This window comes from Jaculus jaculus, chromosome 3 (assembly GCF_020740685.1).
Source record: "Jaculus jaculus isolate mJacJac1 chromosome 3, mJacJac1.mat.Y.cur, whole genome shotgun sequence".
NCBI lineage: Eukaryota > Metazoa > Chordata > Mammalia > Rodentia > Dipodidae > Jaculus > Jaculus jaculus.
Genome location: NC_059104.1, coordinates 190,437,570 through 190,455,582, shown reverse-complemented (window position 1 = coordinate 190,455,582; position 18,013 = coordinate 190,437,570). Strand labels below are relative to the sequence as shown.

At 44.9% G+C, this 18,013-nt stretch overlaps 2 protein-coding genes across 7 annotated transcripts in view; one reads left to right on the top strand and one right to left on the bottom strand.

Moving 5' to 3' along the window:
- Hps5 (HPS5 biogenesis of lysosomal organelles complex 2 subunit 2) overlaps positions 1-5,779 on the bottom strand; it is a 39,089-nt gene extending 33,310 nt beyond the window's left edge. Inside the window, exons 1-2 of one of the 5 annotated variants that reach the window (XM_045144988.1) lie at positions 5,627-5,779; positions 1,538-1,705 (exon numbers count right to left, since the gene is read on the bottom strand). In XM_045144988.1, the coding sequence (XP_045000923.1) occupies positions 1,538-1,645 (108 nt within the window). In that variant the 5' untranslated portion in view covers positions 1,646-1,705; positions 5,627-5,779. Of the gene's footprint in view, positions 1-1,537; positions 1,706-5,124; positions 5,342-5,626 lie in introns of those variants that run through there. The other 4 variants (XM_045144984.1, XM_045144985.1, XM_045144987.1 and 1 more) reach the window with 4 other exon arrangements.
- The window catches only part of Gtf2h1 (general transcription factor IIH subunit 1), a 35,966-nt gene continuing 23,505 nt past the window's right edge, over positions 5,553-18,013 (top strand). Inside the window, exons 1-2 of one of the 2 annotated variants that reach the window (XM_004650799.2) lie at positions 5,553-6,001; positions 14,595-14,763. In XM_004650799.2, the coding sequence (XP_004650856.1) occupies positions 14,610-14,763 (154 nt within the window). In that variant the 5' untranslated portion in view covers positions 5,553-6,001; positions 14,595-14,609. Of the gene's footprint in view, positions 6,002-9,052; positions 9,142-14,594; positions 14,764-18,013 lie in introns of those variants that run through there. The other variant, XM_045144990.1, reaches the window with a different exon arrangement.

The following is an 18,013-nucleotide window of genomic DNA, read 5'->3' as shown; positions in this document are numbered from 1 at the left end:
CTCCCTCCCTCCCCCCCCCCGCCTCTTTCTCTCTCTGTCTATCTCTCTCAAATAAATAAATAAAAATAAACAAAAAAATTTTTTTAAAGAAACTATCCACTGGAGGCTGGAGATGTGGCTGAGTAGTAAGAGTGCTTGCCTTGGGTGCACAAGGCTCTCAGCTCCATTTCCCCACTACAAAAAATAAACTAGCAGGGCTGGAAGGATGGTTTAAGCAGTTAAGGCAGTTGCAAAGCCAAAGGATCAAGGTTCAATTCCCCAGAACCCATATAAACCAGGTGCACAAGGTGACGCATGCATATGGAGTTCATATGTAGCAGATGAAGGCCCTGGCATGCCCATTCTGTCTCCTCCCGCCCCCACATGCAAAGACATAAACCACATAGGCCTGGAGAGATGACTTAGCCGTTAAGGTGCTGTCCCGCAAAGCCTAAGGATTCATGTTCAATTTTCCAGGTAAGCGAGACGTACTAAGTGATGCAAGGGCACAAGGTCACACATGTACTCAAGGGGGCACATTCATCTGGCATTCGATTGCAGCAGCTGGAGGCCCTGGCATGCCAATTCTCTCTCACACTCTCACACTTTTTCACTCTGGTATTAAAAAAATAAAAAGGCCAGTCTGTTGGTCTTGCCTCACAAAAATAACCATTTTTTAAAAAATAAGATAAGCTATCCATTGAAAATGATAAATGGTAGGAATCTAGGTTGATGCTCCTTCCTTCACTCCACCCCTGCCCAGATGAAAAGAATGTAATGACACCCCTTCTCTCATTCCAGATTACTGAAAAATACTAAACAAAGTACACTGTTTTGAAACTTTTAGTTAAATCTGAAAAGGCTAAACAAGCTTAACAGCATAAGTGAGAAACTTTCTTAGTATTAAATTGTTTAATTTTGTATGCTGTAGCTAGGTCATTCCAATGCTGACTGAAATAGGGGAAACCAAGAAAGTCACTAATGGATGAAGCAGCTGTTTGAGCCACGTGATCAAAAAGCCAGGGTGGGTGGGGTGGCACACACCTTTAATCCCAGCACTCAGGAGGCAGAGGTAGGAGGATCACTGTGAGTTGAAGGCCAGCCTGGGACTACAGTGAGATTTTACCTCAAAATAATCAAAAAATAAATATATAAATAAGAAAGAACTATGAACATGCTACTTCCATGCACATCATACATCAGTATGGCTAGCACAGGTGAAGACACAGATTCCACAAAACCAAGAACTGCAAGCAGGGGCAGGTAAACAGAGTGCATACACACACAAATATGAAAAGGAATCAAGTGAGAATCAAAACTTTCATCCTTAGGGCTGAGGCTGAAACTCTGTGGCAGTGTCTGCCTAGTATACCCAAGTCCTTGGGCACAATCCCAGTGCCATTGACCAGGCATGGGGGCATAGGCCTGTAAGTCTGGAATCCCAACACTTGAGAGACAGAGGCAGCAAGATCAGAATTTCAAGAACATTCTCAACTACAGAGAATCTGAAGCAAGCCTGGACAGCATGAGACCCTCTCACAAACAAAAACAAGTTTACCTTTAGACGGCTGGAATCCAGCCTCAGGGCTGTGAGTAACGGATCCAGTAACTCAAACTCAGCAAGAACATGGCTGTAGATATCTGGTATCACTGGCACAAAAGGCATTTAGCCGGGAAGATACTACTTGTTCAGTGACAGACACAGGACTTCTCACTGAAATGAAACCTGCAAAATCATAATACAAGATCACCAATCACTCAGCACACATCTATTAAGCGTACAGGGAAGAAAATGAAAGCAGAGAGGGCTGGAGGGATAGCTTAGTTGTTAAGACATTTGCCTACAAAGCCAAAGGACCGTGTTTCAATTCCCCAGGACCCATGTTAGTTAAGCCAGACGCACAAGGGGGCGCACACATCTGGAGTTCATTTGCAGAGGCTGGAGGCCCTGGCATGCCCATTCATATTCTCTCTCTCTCTCTCTTAATCTCTCAATCTCTCTCCCTCTTTCTCTGTCAAATAAATAAATAAAAATAAAATATTTTTTTAAAAAAACAGAGAACAGTCAACTCTGAAGTAATGGCAAAAAACATATGCACACAGGCTAGGGAGGAACTTGACACTTAAAGGCAGTTGCTTGCTTGCAAAGCCTGCAGCCCCAGTTCAACTCCCCAGCCACCCACATAAAGCTTTATAGGCATTAGTTTGTATTGGCAAGAGACCCTGGCATGTGTGCAGGTGTGCACACGCCATACACACACACACACACACACACACACAAATAACTTTTTTTTTTAACTCCAGGCATGGTGGTACATGCCTTTAATACAAACACTCAGAAGGCTGGGGTAGAAGGATCACAAGGCCAGCTTGAGACTACGTAGTGAATTCCAAGTCAGCTTGGGCTACAGTGAGCCCCTACCTCAAAAACACACAAAGTTTTAAGCCAGGTGTGGTGGTGCATGCCTTCAATCCCAGCACTCGGGAGGCAGAGGTAGGAGGATTGCCGTGAGTTCAAGGCCACCCTGAGACTCCACGGTGAATTCCAGGTCAGCCTGGGCTACAGTGAGACCCTACCTCAAAAAAAAAAAAAAAAAAAGTTTTAAATTATATATAAGGGGACTGGAGAGATGGCTTAGTGGCTAAGGCACTTGCCCACAAAGCCAAAGGACATAAGTTCAATTCCCCAGTACCCACTTAAAACTAGATGCAGAAGGTGATACATGTGTCGAAAGTTCATTTGCAATGGCTAGAGGCCCTGGAGCATCCATTCTCTCTTTAGTCCTCTCTCAAATAAATGTTTAAAAAACTGGGCTGGAGAGATGGCTTAGCAGTTAAGCACTTGCCTGTCAAGCCTAAGGACCCCGGTTCGAGACTCAATTCCCCAGGACCCACGTTAGCCAGATGCACAAGGGGGCGCACACGTCTTGAATTCATTTGCAGTGGCTGGAGGCCTTGGCGCGGTCATTCTCATTCTCTCTCTCTCTCTCTCTCTCTCTCTCTCTCTCTGTCACTTTCAAGTAAATAAAAATAACTAAACAAAAAAAAATATACAAGGAGACTGAGAAGATGGCTCAGTGATTAAAGGTACTTGCTTGCAAAGCCTACTTGCCAGGGTTCAATTCCCAAACCACCTACATACCCAAGCTACCCAATAAGCTAGACACAAAAACCTGCAAATGTCTATAATCAAAGTATTTGACAATTTCTAATCCAAGAAATTCTTTTTGTCACACATTCATTAAGTAAGTAGTAAATGGCAGGTACAATAATTGGATCGCAATGAGTTCAAGGCCAGCCTGAGTGAGACCCTACCTTGAAAAGCTAAAGGAAAAAATAAGTAAGTAATGGAAAAATGAAGCTATGATAGTAATTGGAGCCCAAGGTAAAAAACACTTTGAATCTCAAGCCAAAGGATCTAACCTCAATTTGGTAGGCCACAAAAGGACATTGAAGGATTTAATATTGAGCCATTAACCAATTTCTATCAAGTGTAGGCAGGCACTAGTAAACAAGGACTTGAACAAACAGGGTGGGAGATGAGGAAGTAAAAATAATGCATTTCCATAACTCAGGAACTCTAGTAGAAAGGGGGAAAGCCTCTTGACTTGCTGCAGAGATTTAAAACGTGTTTTATACGAATGTACTAATAGGTAAAAGCAAAGAATCACTTCCTTTTCCATGCAATGCAATCTCCTATCTACTTCCCAGTCTCACCTCCCACCTCTACCTCTCTCCTTTTCTTCAACTACAGGACTAGCTGTGTTGCTCTTGCACTCTATAGACTTGTACCTCTGGGATTTAATTTGTGCTGTTCACTGAATTGTCCCCCATCTAACAGAATTCTATGTTTTTTTCCAAGCTGAACATTAAAGGCAATGTCTACGAGGTGTTGTAGTACACACCTTTAATCTCAGCACTCAGGAGACAGAGGTAGGAGGACTACCTTGAGTTGAAAGCCAGCCTGACAACACAGTGAATTCTAGGTCAGCCTGGGCTAGAGAGAGGCCCTACTTTCAAAAATGAAAATAAATAAATAAATAAAAAAGCAACTCTGTGGGCTGGAGAGATGGCTTAGCGGTTAAGCGCTTGCCTGTGAAGCCTAAGGACCCCGGTTCGAGGCTCGGTTCTCCAGGTCCCACGTTAGCCAGATGCACAAGGGGCGCACGCGTCTGGAGTTCGTTTGCAGAGGCTGGAAGCCCTGGCACGCCCATTCTCTCTCTCTCTCTCTATCTGTCTTTCTCTCTGTGTCTGTCGCTCTCAAATAAATAAATAAATAAAAGCAACTCTGTGTCACAGCTCTCACCTAGCCAATAAATAAAAGCTTAAGCCCATGCAGATGCTGCTGGAGGATTTATCAAAGTCGTTAAAGCATCTTAAAGGTTGGCCTGCCCAAGAGTCACAAAGCTCAAAAAGATAGTGAAGGGTTAATGCCCTTCCCTGAAAACTAAAAGGAACTAAAGAGTTAATAACTATCCATAAAGCTTGCAGGCAATAAAGAAGCAACAAAGGTATTCCGCCTCATCAAGTTTGACATCTTCCCTGACGGATATACTCCCCTTAACCTAGATGGCCTTGAAGGACCAGGGACCATCAGAGTATACTTATACTCCCTTAGACAATCCTGGTTGAAGAAGCCTTTTCTGAACATGGACAAAACAGCTTTAAGTTCCTTATCAGTAGCACGTGGTAGTCTGTTTTTCTTAGGATCCTCCTTATAAGTTTGAACCCCAGCCTGGCTCAGAGCTTCAGCCTTCATTCCGCGGGAAGGCTGCTATTTCTCTAAATAAACAGTGCCTGTAGAAAGTGAGTCTGATCTTTTCTCTTACACTTTCCTTACAGATAGAACTGAAACGAGAATGAACGAAAAGAGCTAAGTATTTTGCTCCATTTCCCCTGATGACTTGATGATAATTTAAGTATGGTAGGTTGTGATTGCGGCTCACAGAACAAATGCAAATCACAACAGACTCTTTGTTCCTCTGAGTACGTGCGAGGAAAGGCCCGGAGACAAAGAAACAACAAAAATTAAAGACACAAAGAGCAATTATCAGACTTTATCCATGAAGGAATCATCCAATTAAAGAAATACTAATCAAATAACTCGCTGGCTCGGGAGGGAAAAAAAGCGACTCACTCACGCACCAATTCATTCACCACTCCGGGTGCCCACGGGTAAGCTCTGCAAGGCTCCGCGAGAGAGAGGGGTGAACGCAAAGCTGGCTCCGAACACGACAAGCGCCCGTCCTTGTGGCGGAAGTACCTTTGCAAGCGCGGTGATTCTCATGGTGTGCGCGGCGCTCGGCACGAGCAGCCCCGGTGACAGAGTTTCCGAGCCGGCAGCCCCGGCGTCCCGGCCGCGCCCCACGCCAGCAGCTCGCACTCGCCCCCCGGCCGCCCGCAGCTAGCAGCGTCTACCGAGCGCCGACTGACGGCCGGGCCGAGTCCCCCGCTCGCCCCGCCCCCACGCCTCTGCGTCATCCACAGGCGCCGGGGACGCGAGGACAGCGCGGTTCCCGCACTTCCTTGTCACGTGACACCACGCCCCGCCCCGCGCGCGGTCCCTCCCCCTCGGGCCGCGGTCGCAATGACGCTCCCCGCGGCCTGCCGTCGAAGGGCCGTCACGGGCCGGAGACACGCCACTGACCGGAACCGGAGGATCTCTAGGCCAGACGGTGGGCGACGTTGGATTCCCGAACCTCCCGCCGCTCGATCCCGGAGAAAAGGAGACGAAAACAGGAGGGAGTCGGTGGGGGAGGGCGCGAGCTAGCGGAAAGTGTCATGGCGGCCGCACGGTGCGGTCACGTGCCCCCGAGGCCCGCCCCGGCACTTCCGGTCACGTGTCCGCAGAGCCCTCGCAGCCAGCGATGGAGGCGAGACCCCCCGGTAACAGAGGCGGTGGCGAGGGCTGCGGGCGCTCGGTGTCTTCCTCCTGCCCGCAGCGGCTCTGAGCAGCGCGGCAGAGCTCGACCCAGCGGAACTCAGCCGCTCGCTCCCCGCTGGAGGCTGGGACTCCCACCCGGTAAGTGTAGACGAGGGGTTGCGGGCGCCGAGGGCTGACAGGCCCGGGGGTCACGGCGCGGCGCGGACCCGCTCCTCCGTCCTCCGCGTCGCCGCCTACGCTCCGCCGCTGGCCGTCCCCGGGGATGGGAAGGCGCGACCGGCCTGACCCGACCTCCACTGCCTGGAGGTACCCGGTCCGACCTTCCTTCCGCGACAGCTAGGACCGAGCGAGGGCTGCCCCGGAGCCCGGATCACGCGTGCCTCCCGCCGAAGGAAGCGGAGGCCTCGCCCGGCACCGGCCCTTCCCGTTAGGAAGTGCGTGCGCCCCCGACAGTCCTTCGGTTTCCGGGACCGGAGCCCTCGGGCCGCTTGCCTTTTACTTACTTATTTTCTTTTTCTGCCCTTACCTGTCACTGCTGCCGCACTAAGAAAGCCTCATTAACACTTGAGCCAGTCCACACACACACCCCTGTTTTAGCTGTGGCTGGTGTGGTTGTCATGGAATGAAAAAGCACACCTTCAGTACATGGAAATATGTAGTTATAAGTTCTTCCGCGTTTTGAGAGGCTAATTTGAGTTAAGATTAAGAAGAGGTAATCTAATTGACTCTTAAAACACCCATTTTAGTATCTGTAAAACGGGTGGGCTGAAGAGTTGTCGAAAAAATTGCCCGTTCGAAGACCTCCGTTAAAAATAGCATGAAACGGAGTGGTTTGTGGGCCGGGGTGTAGCTCTAAGATAACAAACTTGCTGAGGCTCGAGGTTTCATCTCCTGCGCTCAAAAATAAAATAGATAAGGCTGTGAGTGTTCTTAATGGCATAGCTAGTAGCATGGAGGATACTTGGATTCTCTCCCCAGCACTACCTAAGGAAGAACAGAACTGAGTTGCTTAAAACATTGCTCACTGGGGAGATGGATCAGCAGTTAAAATGTGTGTGCTTGCAAAGCCGGTGAATCCGGCGTTCATTTACAGTAGCAAGAGACCCTGGCGCCTTCATACACAACATGTGTCTGTAAAGAATTTAAAAAATATTACAGTGAGTATGGCTCCAGACAAAATAATATTCTCAGTATACAGTTGTGGTTTTTCAAACCTTCTAAATGGGTGAAGCATCTCTCCCCGTAAATTCTTGCCTGGAATAACATAGCAGCATGCTGTGGTGCAGTAGGGTTAGGAGGGACAGCCTGCGCCCACTCAGCATCCTATTTTGAGGGCATCTCTTTGCAACATAGTTTGGAAAACACTTGATTTGGATTGTGCTTATTATGCCAAAGCTGCCAGCTTTGAGATTTTTTTTTAGAGAGTAATTGGAGTCTCACAAGAAGCTTATAGGGCTGAGCTCTGAAGAGAAATTAGTACTCAACAGACCTAAAGTCTTTTTTTTTTTTTTAATAGATAGGGCCTTGTGTAGCCCAGACTGGCCTGAAACTTGTGATGATATAGCGGTTCTCTTGCCTCAACCTCCTAAATGTTGGGATTACAGGCATGAGTCACCACGTCCAGTTTAAGTCATCCTTCAAAGGAGGGATAGTTTGCTGCCTTCACTCAGCTAACCTTTTGAGGAGTGCAGCAGATTGGATTTGAGTCTGTTCTGGATGATCCTAAATACACATTGCAGTGCAAATGTTAAAAATAATTCAGCATGGGCCTGGAGAGAGGGCTTAGTGGCTAGTTGCTTGCTTGTGAAGCCTAAGGACCCCTGTTCTAGGTAAATTCCCCAGGACCCACATAAGCCAGATGCAGAAGGTGGCGCATGCATCTGGACTACATTTGCAGTGGCTAGAGGCCTGGTGCACACATTCACTTATTCATTCTCTCTTTCTCTCTCTCGCACTCTCTCTCCCCCCCCACACCTACCCCTCTTCTTTTAAGATCTTATTTGTTTAACATTAAATTGTTAAAAACAGTTTTGGATTGCTTTGGATTGAACGGCATTCTAGCACTTGTTTATTTTTTAATTTGAATACAATCTTACTATGTAGCTCAGGCTGGCCTTGAACTTGCAGTCAGTCCTCTGGTCTCCACCTTGGATGTCCTGGGCTAAGGTCCATATTTTATGTGATACATTACAGTAGCTATCTCTTTCAAGCCTTCTTTCCAGAAGGCAGCTAGGATGATAAGGAGTTTATACTTTCTTTTGTTGCCCTCCCCCATCCTCCCTCTGTCTCACCGAGGAAAGGAGATGAGATAAGTAATAGAAATGCAGAGATGCAGTAATTAAAAATTTCTGCTCAACCACTGGATATTCTTCCTATCAGTATATCTTTATAGGGCAGCCTCCAGTTACTGGAAATCTATGTGAAACTGACATTCTGATCTATAACTGAGAGCTGTAGTGCTTTCTGGAGTTGATGTTTACAACAAAGATCTTACTTAGATGTCACAGATAAACATTGAACTCTTCTAGGAGCCACAGACTATGCTGGTGGGTACTTATATTGTAGTGAACATAGCCCATTCAACCTCTGCCTTTATGCGGCTTTTAGTCTAAAAGGGGGAACGTACATTTAAAAATTTACAGTTGTGGAAAGTGTTGTGAAGAGAATAAGAGAGTAGTGATTTTAGAGCTTAGAATAGACTTAAAAGATAACTAGATGAGATAAGACAGGAGATTGCAAAATTCAGAGCAAGGCATATGCATGTAACTTTGAGATAAATGAAATGTTTTAACTGTGAATGAATGAATGCCTTTCCTAGGGGATCTTGCAGTTCACAGAAGTCATAACATTGTTTTGGATTTTCATTGACCAGATTTGTTTAAAAGCAGCTTGCAGTAATATCTTTTTTTAAATATTTATTTATTTATTCATTTGAGAGAAAGAGAGAGACAGAAATAGAGGGAGGGAGGGAGGGAGGGAGGGAGGGAGGGAGGGAGGGAGGATGGGCATACCAGGGCCTCCAGCCATTACAAACGAACTCCAGATGTGTGCGCCTCCTTGTGCATCTGGCTTATGTGGGTCCTGGGCAGTCGAACCTGGGTCATTTGGTTTTGCAGGCAAGCACCTTAACTGCTAAGCCATGTGTCCTGCCCCAGCAATATTTTTTATAAAGGAAACACCATGGCTCTTACAGAGTTCTGTTGGGAAGAAGCATTTACCACCCAAGTGAACTCTTCAAGAAATCTGAGATGCACAGAAGCCACTGTAGGATAGCCCAGGTGGGTCCATTAGCCCTCCTGAAATTAAATTTTTCCCTGTACAATTAACAGAAGTACTGCAGATGATCAAGGGAAACTTGCCAAGTAGCCAGACAATTGTCAGTTGTGCCCAGTGATCTATAACTTCCCTTTCTTTTCTCTCTTTCCACCTTCCTTCTCCCTTCAAAATAACTAATGGAGATGATGGAGGTGGGAACTTAAGTCCTTGAGAATGCGAGGCAAACATTTAATCCTCTGTACGGCATCCCTAGTCCTGCCTTCCATTAATTTTAATAAGAATGGTTTCCTGTGTTAAATAGAAAATGCCTTATTTTCCCAACTGATTAAATGTACTAAAAGTCAGTTCTGTGCATACAGTGCACTTTCTTTGTTATCCCTATTTTTTACCTTTTCTCTACTAACTTTTTCTGCTCATTTTCAAAGTAAACACTTTTGTGTGCCCAGTTAATTAGACACTTGATTTATAATCTGTTCTTGCCTACCGGTTTTTATTTCCTGCTAGTGTTGTATTTAAATTATTCTATACTTGTGTGCTTACCTACTTCCCAGTTCTCTACTGAGGCTCACAGATTTTAATTCAGGTTTCCTGAAATGTGTTTTGTATAGTATACATATTTTAATATGTTTTTAAGTTTTTATTATAACTGGGAGTGAGTGAGAGACAATATGAGTGCACCCAGGTCTCTATCCACTGCAAAAGAACTCCATATGCATGTGCCACCTTGTGTATCGGGCTTACATGGGACCTGGAGAATCGAATCTGGGTCCTTAGACTTCAAAGGCAAGTGCTTTACCCACCAAGTCATCTCTCTGGCCCTATCCAGTATTTTAAATTCTTTTTTTGTTTTGTTTTGTTTTTTTCATTTTTTCTAGGTAGGGTCTCACTCTAGCCCAGGCTGACCTGGAATTCACTACGTAGTCTCAGGGTGGCTTTGAACTCACAGCGATCCTCCTACCTCTGCCTCCCAAGTGCTGGGATTAAAGGCTTGCGCCACCACACCCGGCTAGTATTTTAAATTCTTTAGTCAGGGCCATGTGTGGTGGCGCAAGCCTTTAATCCCAGCACTTGGGAGGCAGAGGTAGGAGGATCGCTGTGAGTTCAAAGCCACCCTGAGACTACGTAGTGAATTCCAGGTCAGCCTGGGCTAGAGTGAGACTCTTCCTCGAAAAACAAACAAAAAAGGTTCTAAATTTATATACATTGCAGAGATTGAAAATAAGGAGTACAGAAAACAGTTACTGGAAATAGGGAAGAAAAGAACTGATAGAAACAAGCCTCTGAGAAGGCCTTCCAGAGTGAGAGAAAGGTTCCATAGATTGTTTTGCATTATGGTTTGTGTGTGTATATACAGTTATCAAAACATATCAAATAGAATGCTCGTGAGCTGTGTGTTTTGTTGCTTTGTCAGTTGTACCTCAATTTCTTTTTGTTTGTTTTGTTTTTTGAGGTAGGGTTTCACACTAGTCCAGGCTGACCTGGAATTCACTATGTAGTCTCAGGCTAACCTTGAATTCATGGTTATCCTCCTACCTCTGCCTCCTGACTGCTGGCATGCCCCACCACGCCCAGCTTGTGCCTCAATTTTAAGACTATAAAAATTCAAAAAAAAAAAATTCTCCAGCAAGCCAGGCATGGTGATACACGCCTTTAATCCTAGCACTTGGGAGGTAGACATGGGAGGATCATTGTGAGTTCGAGGCCAGCCTGAGATGACATAGTGAATTCCAGGTCAGCCTGGGCCAGAGTGAGACCCTACCTCAGTGGGAAAAAAAATTCTACATCAGCCGGGTGTGGTGGCGCAGGCCTTTAATTATAGCACTCAGGAGGCAAAGGTAGGAGGATTACCATGACTTTAAGGCCACCCCGAGACTACAGAGTGAATCCCAAATCAGCCTGAGCTAGAGACACTACCTCAAAAAGGGGGGGGGGGCTAGAGAGATGGCTTAGCGGTTGTGCGCTTAACCTGTGAAGCCTAAGGACCCCAGTTCAAAGCTCGATTCCCCAGGGCCCACGTTAGCCAGATGCACAAGGGGGCGCACACATCTGGAGTTCGTTTGCAGTGGCTGGAAGCCCTGGCACGTGCCCATTCTCTTTCTCTCTGTATCTGTCTTTCTCTCTGTGTCTGTCACTTTCAAATAAATAAAAAATAAAAATCCTACATCAGCCAGGCGTGGTGGCATACACCTTTAATCTCAGCACTCGGGAGGCTGAGGTAGGATCACAGTGAATTTGAGGCTACCCTGAGACTACATAGTGAATTCCAGGTCAGCCTGGGCTATAGTAAGACCCTACCTAAGGAAAAAAAAAAATCTGCAGCAAATCTTTCATAGAACTTCCTATTGTGAAAAAACTTGCCCAAGGCCCACTCAAAATATTTTCATCTCTTTTTGGAACTAAACATACATAATACATACATACACATTTTTACATGCCCAGTACAATTTTTTATGATGCTTAGACACAGTAATTTCTCCAAAATGACTAAATTGTACCTGAAAAAGTAATTTTAAGGGTTGGAGCAAGGGCTTAGGGGTTAAGGCACTTGACTGCAAAGCCTAAGGACTCATGTTCAACTCTCCAAGTCCCGTATAAGCCAGATGTACAAAGTGCGCAAGGTCGCACATACACACAAGGGGATGTGCACGTATGGAATTTGATTGCAGTGGCTGAGGCCCTGGCGGACCAGTTCTCTCCTATACACTCTTGATGTCTCACATAAATAAAAATAATTTCAATAAAATGAAGCCAGGCGTGATAGCACCTAATTTTAGCACTTGGAAGACAGAGAGAGGAGGATTGCTGTGAGTTTGAGGCCACCCTGAGACTACATAGTGAATTTCAGATCAGCCTTGGCTAGAGTAAGACCCTACCTCAAAAAAACAACAACAAAAAAAAGTTATTTTCTATTCCTTTCTAAATGAAAAGTCAGGGCTGGAGAGATGGCTTAGCGGTTAAGCCCTTGCCTGTATAGCCTAACGACCCCAGTTCGAGGCTCGGTTCCCCAGGTCCCACGTTAGCCAGATGCACAAGGGGGCGCACGCGTCTGGAGTTCGTTTGCAGAGGCTGGAAGCCCTGGCGCGCCCATTCTCTCTCTCTCCCTCTATCTGTCTTTCTCTCTGTCGCTCTCAAATAAATAAATAAATAATTTCTAAATGAAAAGTCATATCTTTACCAGCAATTACATATATGTAGCATTTGAGCCGCAACTTTCCCAATCTTGGCCTATGACAGGCATCACTACCCATCTTGGTACCCTTCCCATTGAGCCCAGATAGCTTCAAAGTCTTTCTTCAGCCCTTCACTCTAGATAAAGTGGGAGCACGGACCTCCAAGCAGTTTCCCATGTGGTTGACTAGCCATATACAAACATGGAGAGTAATTAACGACATTTGATGATTTAAAAAAATAACAGGGGTTGGAGAGATGGTTTAGTAGTTAAGGTGCTTGCCTGCGAAGCCTAAGGACCCATGTTTGACTCTCCAGATCCCACATAAGCCATACACACAAGTGGCACACATCTGGAATTCGATTGCAGTGGCTAGAGGCCCTAGCACAACAGTTCTTTCTCTCCTGCCCCCCACCCTTTTATTAAAAGAAAAAAAAACAGAAAAGGGGAGGCTTGGGGTTAGCGATGCATGGCTCCCATGCACATGTCCCAAGGTTTGATCCCCAGCACCTCATAAAACCAAGCATGGTGGTACACCTGTAATCCCAGCACCCAGAAGGACAGAATAAGAAGATCAAGGTCATCCTCCACTATGTGGTGAGGCCTGGACTTCATGAAACTGTCTTTAAAAACAACAGGGCTGGAGGATGGTGTAGCGGTTAAGCACTTGCCTGTGAAGTCCAAGGACCCTGGTTCGAGGCTCTATTCCCCAGTACCCATGTAAGCCAGATGTACAGGTGGTGCATGCATCTGGAGTTTGTTTGCAATGGCTGGAGGCCCTGGCACGTCCATTCTCTTTTCCTCTCTCTACCTCTTTCTCTGTCACTCTCAAATAAACAAATCTTTCTTTAAAACAACAGAAATTCAGAAACTAGCTTCTTTAGTTTTATGCATCACTGTCTCTTTTCAGGCACACAAAGGAAACTTGGGTTAGGGACCAGAAAACTTGGATGTGGTTTCACCTCTGGTAGTGGTTCTTGTAAGGTCATGCAAATTCTATGATCTTAATTGTTTAGTAGAAACAGGTGTGACCTAAATACTCAGTATTATCAATTCTTACTGGAGCATGGTAGCTCATGCCTGTAATCATTGCACCTGTTCAGAGTCTGAGGCAGACGCTTTGCCATGAGTTCAAGGCTTCAAAACCAGGCTACTACATAGACAATTCCAGGTCACCCTGGGCTACAGAGTAAAACACACTTTCAAAAGTAAATAAATTTGGGGGCTGGAGAGATGGCTTAGCGGTTAAGTGCTTGCCTGTGAAGCCTGAGGACCCCGGTTTGAGGCTCGATTCCCCAGGACCCACGTTAGCCAGATGCACAAGGGGGCGCACGCATCTGGAGTTCGTTTGCAGTGGCTGGAGGCCCTGGCACGCCCATTCTCTCTCTCTCTCTCTCTATTTGCCTTTCTCTCTCTGTCACTCTCAAATAAATAAATAAAAATGAACAAAAAAATTTTTAAAAAAATAAATAAATTTGGGTTCAATTCCCCAGTGCCCACATGTTGCAGTCAGGTTCATATTGTTGGTAGAAATCACCCAACCAAGAGCAGCTTGTGAGTTAAAAAAGAGGTTTATTTTGGCTTACAGGCTCGAGGGGGAAGCTTCATGACGGCAGGGAAAGTGATGGCATGAGCAGAGGGTGGACATCACTCCATGGCCAACATCAGGTGGAAAAAAGCAACAGGAGAATGTGCCAAACACTAGCAAGGGCGAGCTAGCTGTAGTACCCATAAGCCCGCCCCCAACAATACACTGCCTCCCAAATCCCCATCAGCTGGGAACCTTGCATTCAGAACACCTAAGTGTACAAGGGCCACCTGCATCAAACTACCACATCACATAAAGCCAGATGCATAAGGTAGCTGGAGGCCGTGTCACACCCATTTTCTCTCTCTCATATAAAGTATTTAAAGGGAAAAAATAAATTCTAAAACTCTAAATATAGATTAGATATTAAGACCATACATCTAGTCAAATTGTGTATTTACGATGTAAGAATATAACTAGAAAATACAGATAAACTAAAAACACTAATTGGATAGAATATGTGGAAATAATACGAGAAACTACCAAGTGTTATTATAAACTGTAAGATTTGTGTGAATTTACACTTGTCTTAGCAAAATGAACTCTGTAAAATATATATTGCTATGCAACTTTATCTTTGAATAAGGTGATAATTTTCCTTAGTTTTGTATAGTTAGTACTCTAGACCAGGATTCTAAAGGCAACAAATCCACCCTGATTAACGTGTGGTGTTTTGTTTAAACTATTTCCTCCATTAGCACTTTCTAGCCATCATGGCAACTTCGTCTGAAGAAGTTTTGCTGATTGTAAAGAAGGTACGTCAGAAGAAGCAGGACGGAGCTCTGTACCTCATGGCAGAAAGAATTGCTTGGGCACCTGAAGGCAAAGATAGATTTACAATCAGCCATATGTATGCAGATATTAAATGTAAGTCAGTTCTACTCACATCTGATTTATGTGGATGTCATATTTGCTACTGATTTTCTTTCTTAGAAGTGTTTATATGAGTTCATATGTGAGAGAGTACACATATGCTAGTAATTTTATTTTAATATTTAAGAATTAACTGCAGCCAGGCGTGGTGGTGCACGCCTTTAATCCCAGCACTTGGGAGGTGGAGGTAGGAGGATCGCCATGAGTTTGAGGCCACCCGGAGACTACATAGTGAATTCCAGGTCAGCCTGAGCTAGAGTGAAACCCTATCTCAAAAAAACAAAACCAAAAAAAAAAAAAAAAGAATTAACTGCAAAGAAATAATTATAAAGCTATACATGATGGTGCAAGCACACAGGAGGCTGAAGTAGGAGTGTTTCCTTAAATTTGAAGCCATCCTGGGCTAGAGTGAAATCCTACCTTAGAAAGAGAGATAGGGAGGGAGGAAAGGAGAAATAATTATAAGATCTTTGAATGTAAACTATGCTGTAACCTGATCTTACTCACTAACATAAGCATTGTGTGTTTTATATATCTGCAAACCTCCTTACGTTTTCTTTGTGGAGGCAGACTGAGCACATGTAGAGATCAGAGGATGGCCTTGCAATAGTGGTCCTCTCCTTCCACCTTTTTTTTTTAATTATGTATTTATTTTCAAACAGAGTCTCTTGTTTTTGCTGCTGGGAAAGTCATTCTAGCTAGCCTGAGCTTTGGAGATTCTCTTGGTTCTGCCTACCATTGCCATAGGCATGTTGGATTAGAGACATGTGCCACTTTGTGTCTGGCTTTACATTGATACTAGAGATTTGAACTTCAGTCAGTAGTCTTATGGAGCAAACACCTATAATCACTGAGCCATCTCCCCAGCCCTTAGCACATAATCTTCCATTGAATAGGTTTAGAGTCTGTGTTTAACTGTCTTTTCTTGAAGGATAATTAGGTCATTTCCAGAATTTTGTTATAGCAGACAGTTTACAGGGCAGAACTCTGTATTAACATCCTTTGGGGTTGTATGGATATGATACATCCCTGCAGCACCTGTGCTTCTTAAAGTTATAGATGATCAGATTATCCATCAATAAAACTGCAATACAAGCAAATTACTTGATTGATTATTGGTTGTGTGGCCATTATCTACTGAACAAAAATAGTGAAGTTTAAGGCAGATAAGAGAAGTAGAACTGAGCAGTAGGGTAGGAGGTGTTGCCATCAACCCTAGGGAAACTCGTATATGAAGCACATTCTACCACTGAGCTGTAACCTTCAGCTTTAGAGCACAGTGTTATACATTTTCTTTAGTTCTAAATGTGTATTTAATTATTTGAGAGAGAGAGAGAATGGGCACATGAGGGCCTCTAGCCACTGCAAACAAACTTCAGACCCAAGTACCGCCTTGTGCATCTGGCTAATGTGGGTACTAGGGAGTTGAACTTGGGTCCTTAGGCTTCATAGGCAAGTGCCTTAACTGCTAAGCCATTTCTGTAACCCACATTTTTTGTTAGAATTTTCCACTGGTAAAGCAAATCAAAATATCTTCTCTTTCTAAATTCCCAAGGTTCGGCTGAGGACATGGCGCAGGGATTAAAAGCACTTGCTGGCAGTAGCCTGCGAGTCCAGATTCAAAATCCTAGTTCCCCTGTAAAGCCAGATGCACAAATGATGCATGCATCTGGAGTTCGTTTACAGCAACAAGAGGCCCTGGCACAATTAATTCTTTCATTGCAAATAAATAATATATTAAAAAATAAATAAATTTTCAAGGTTATCTTTGCATTTATTAATTGATATGATATGGTATTTTGTTGAATAATAATTAGGTTTAAACCCATCAAGGGTCAGCCAGGTTTGGTGGCCCATGCCTTTAATCCAGCACTTAGGCTAGATGGCGTAGAAGGATCGCCTTGAATTGGAGGCAGCCTTGGTCCTAGAGTGTGTTTCAGGTTAGTCTGGGTTATAGAATGAGACCCTGCCTCAAAAACCAGAAATCATCCGGCTTAGAGCTTACTCCGAAAGGAATTTCTACAATCACCTAACCCCTCCCTCTCTCCTCCTCTCCCCCTCTCCCCCTCTCCCTCCCTCCCTCCCTCCCTCCCTCCCTCCCCCCCCTGCACGCGCACCTGCCCCCCCCCCCCCCGTCTCTCTGTCTCTCTGTCTCTCTCGTATGTGTTATTGGTTTTGTTTTGGGGTAGGTGAGTTAAAGTGTGCTGCTGGACCTTCATGCAAGCTCTCCAAGAGCTATAACACCAACTGTGGTACATCCCCAGCTGTCTTCCTACCTTCCTCCCTCCTTCACTTCCTTTATATTTGAGACAGGGTCTCATGTAGCTTGGGCTGGCCTTGAACTCCTGTCTCTGCCTCCCAAATACTAAGATTAAAGGCACAGGTTACCACACCCAATTTAGGCAGCACTGTATGTGGGGATCAGATCCAAGGCTTAATGCATGCTAGGCATGCCGCACTCTTACCAGCTGAGTCTCATTCCAGGCCCACATATGTCTTAGAAATTGAAAGTCACTTCTGAAGGTTTGTCGTGTTCAGTTTCAATATTTTGGGCAGCAATAATAAATACACAATGTTCTTGTTGTGTCATCTCAGAAGACACACAGTATCAGATGGTCCTGTTTTGGGTTTTTGTTTGTTTTGTTTGTTTTTGCTTTTGAAGTAGGGTCTCACTCTAGCCCAGGCTGACCTGGAATTCACTGTGTAGTCTTAGGGTGGCCTTGAACTCATGGAGATCCTCCTACCTCTGCCTCTGGCGTGCTGGGATTAAAGGTGTATGCCACCATACCCAGTCATTTTTTTTTTTTAAGTGTGTGTGTATTTATGGTCATGCATACCACAGCACATGAGTGGAGGTCAGAGTTGTCTGTGCTCCACCTTCTTTGAGACAGGGTCTCTGCCCAGCCCAGCGGGGAGTCGAACAAGGAAACGAGGGGAAAATTAACCTCAATGAAAAAAGGCAAACAGACACAAGAAGGAGCCCATGCTAGATGTTTGTCAAGGTCTCAGAGTCTTTATTTTTTACACAGTGGTTATATAGGGGAAGAAAAGTGGGGGAATAAGCTGGCTGACGTGATTTAGGGCTTGGAATTGTCAGGAAACCTAGAGGGGATGTAATTAGGTGTTCATCTAATCTTGCCTCAATGGCTTAACATCCTGACTGCACCAGGCTTCACATCCTGACCGTAAACTGGCCTTTTGCAAAAGATAAGATTCTGTAAGCAGTCTGCTGACCAGTTCCAGA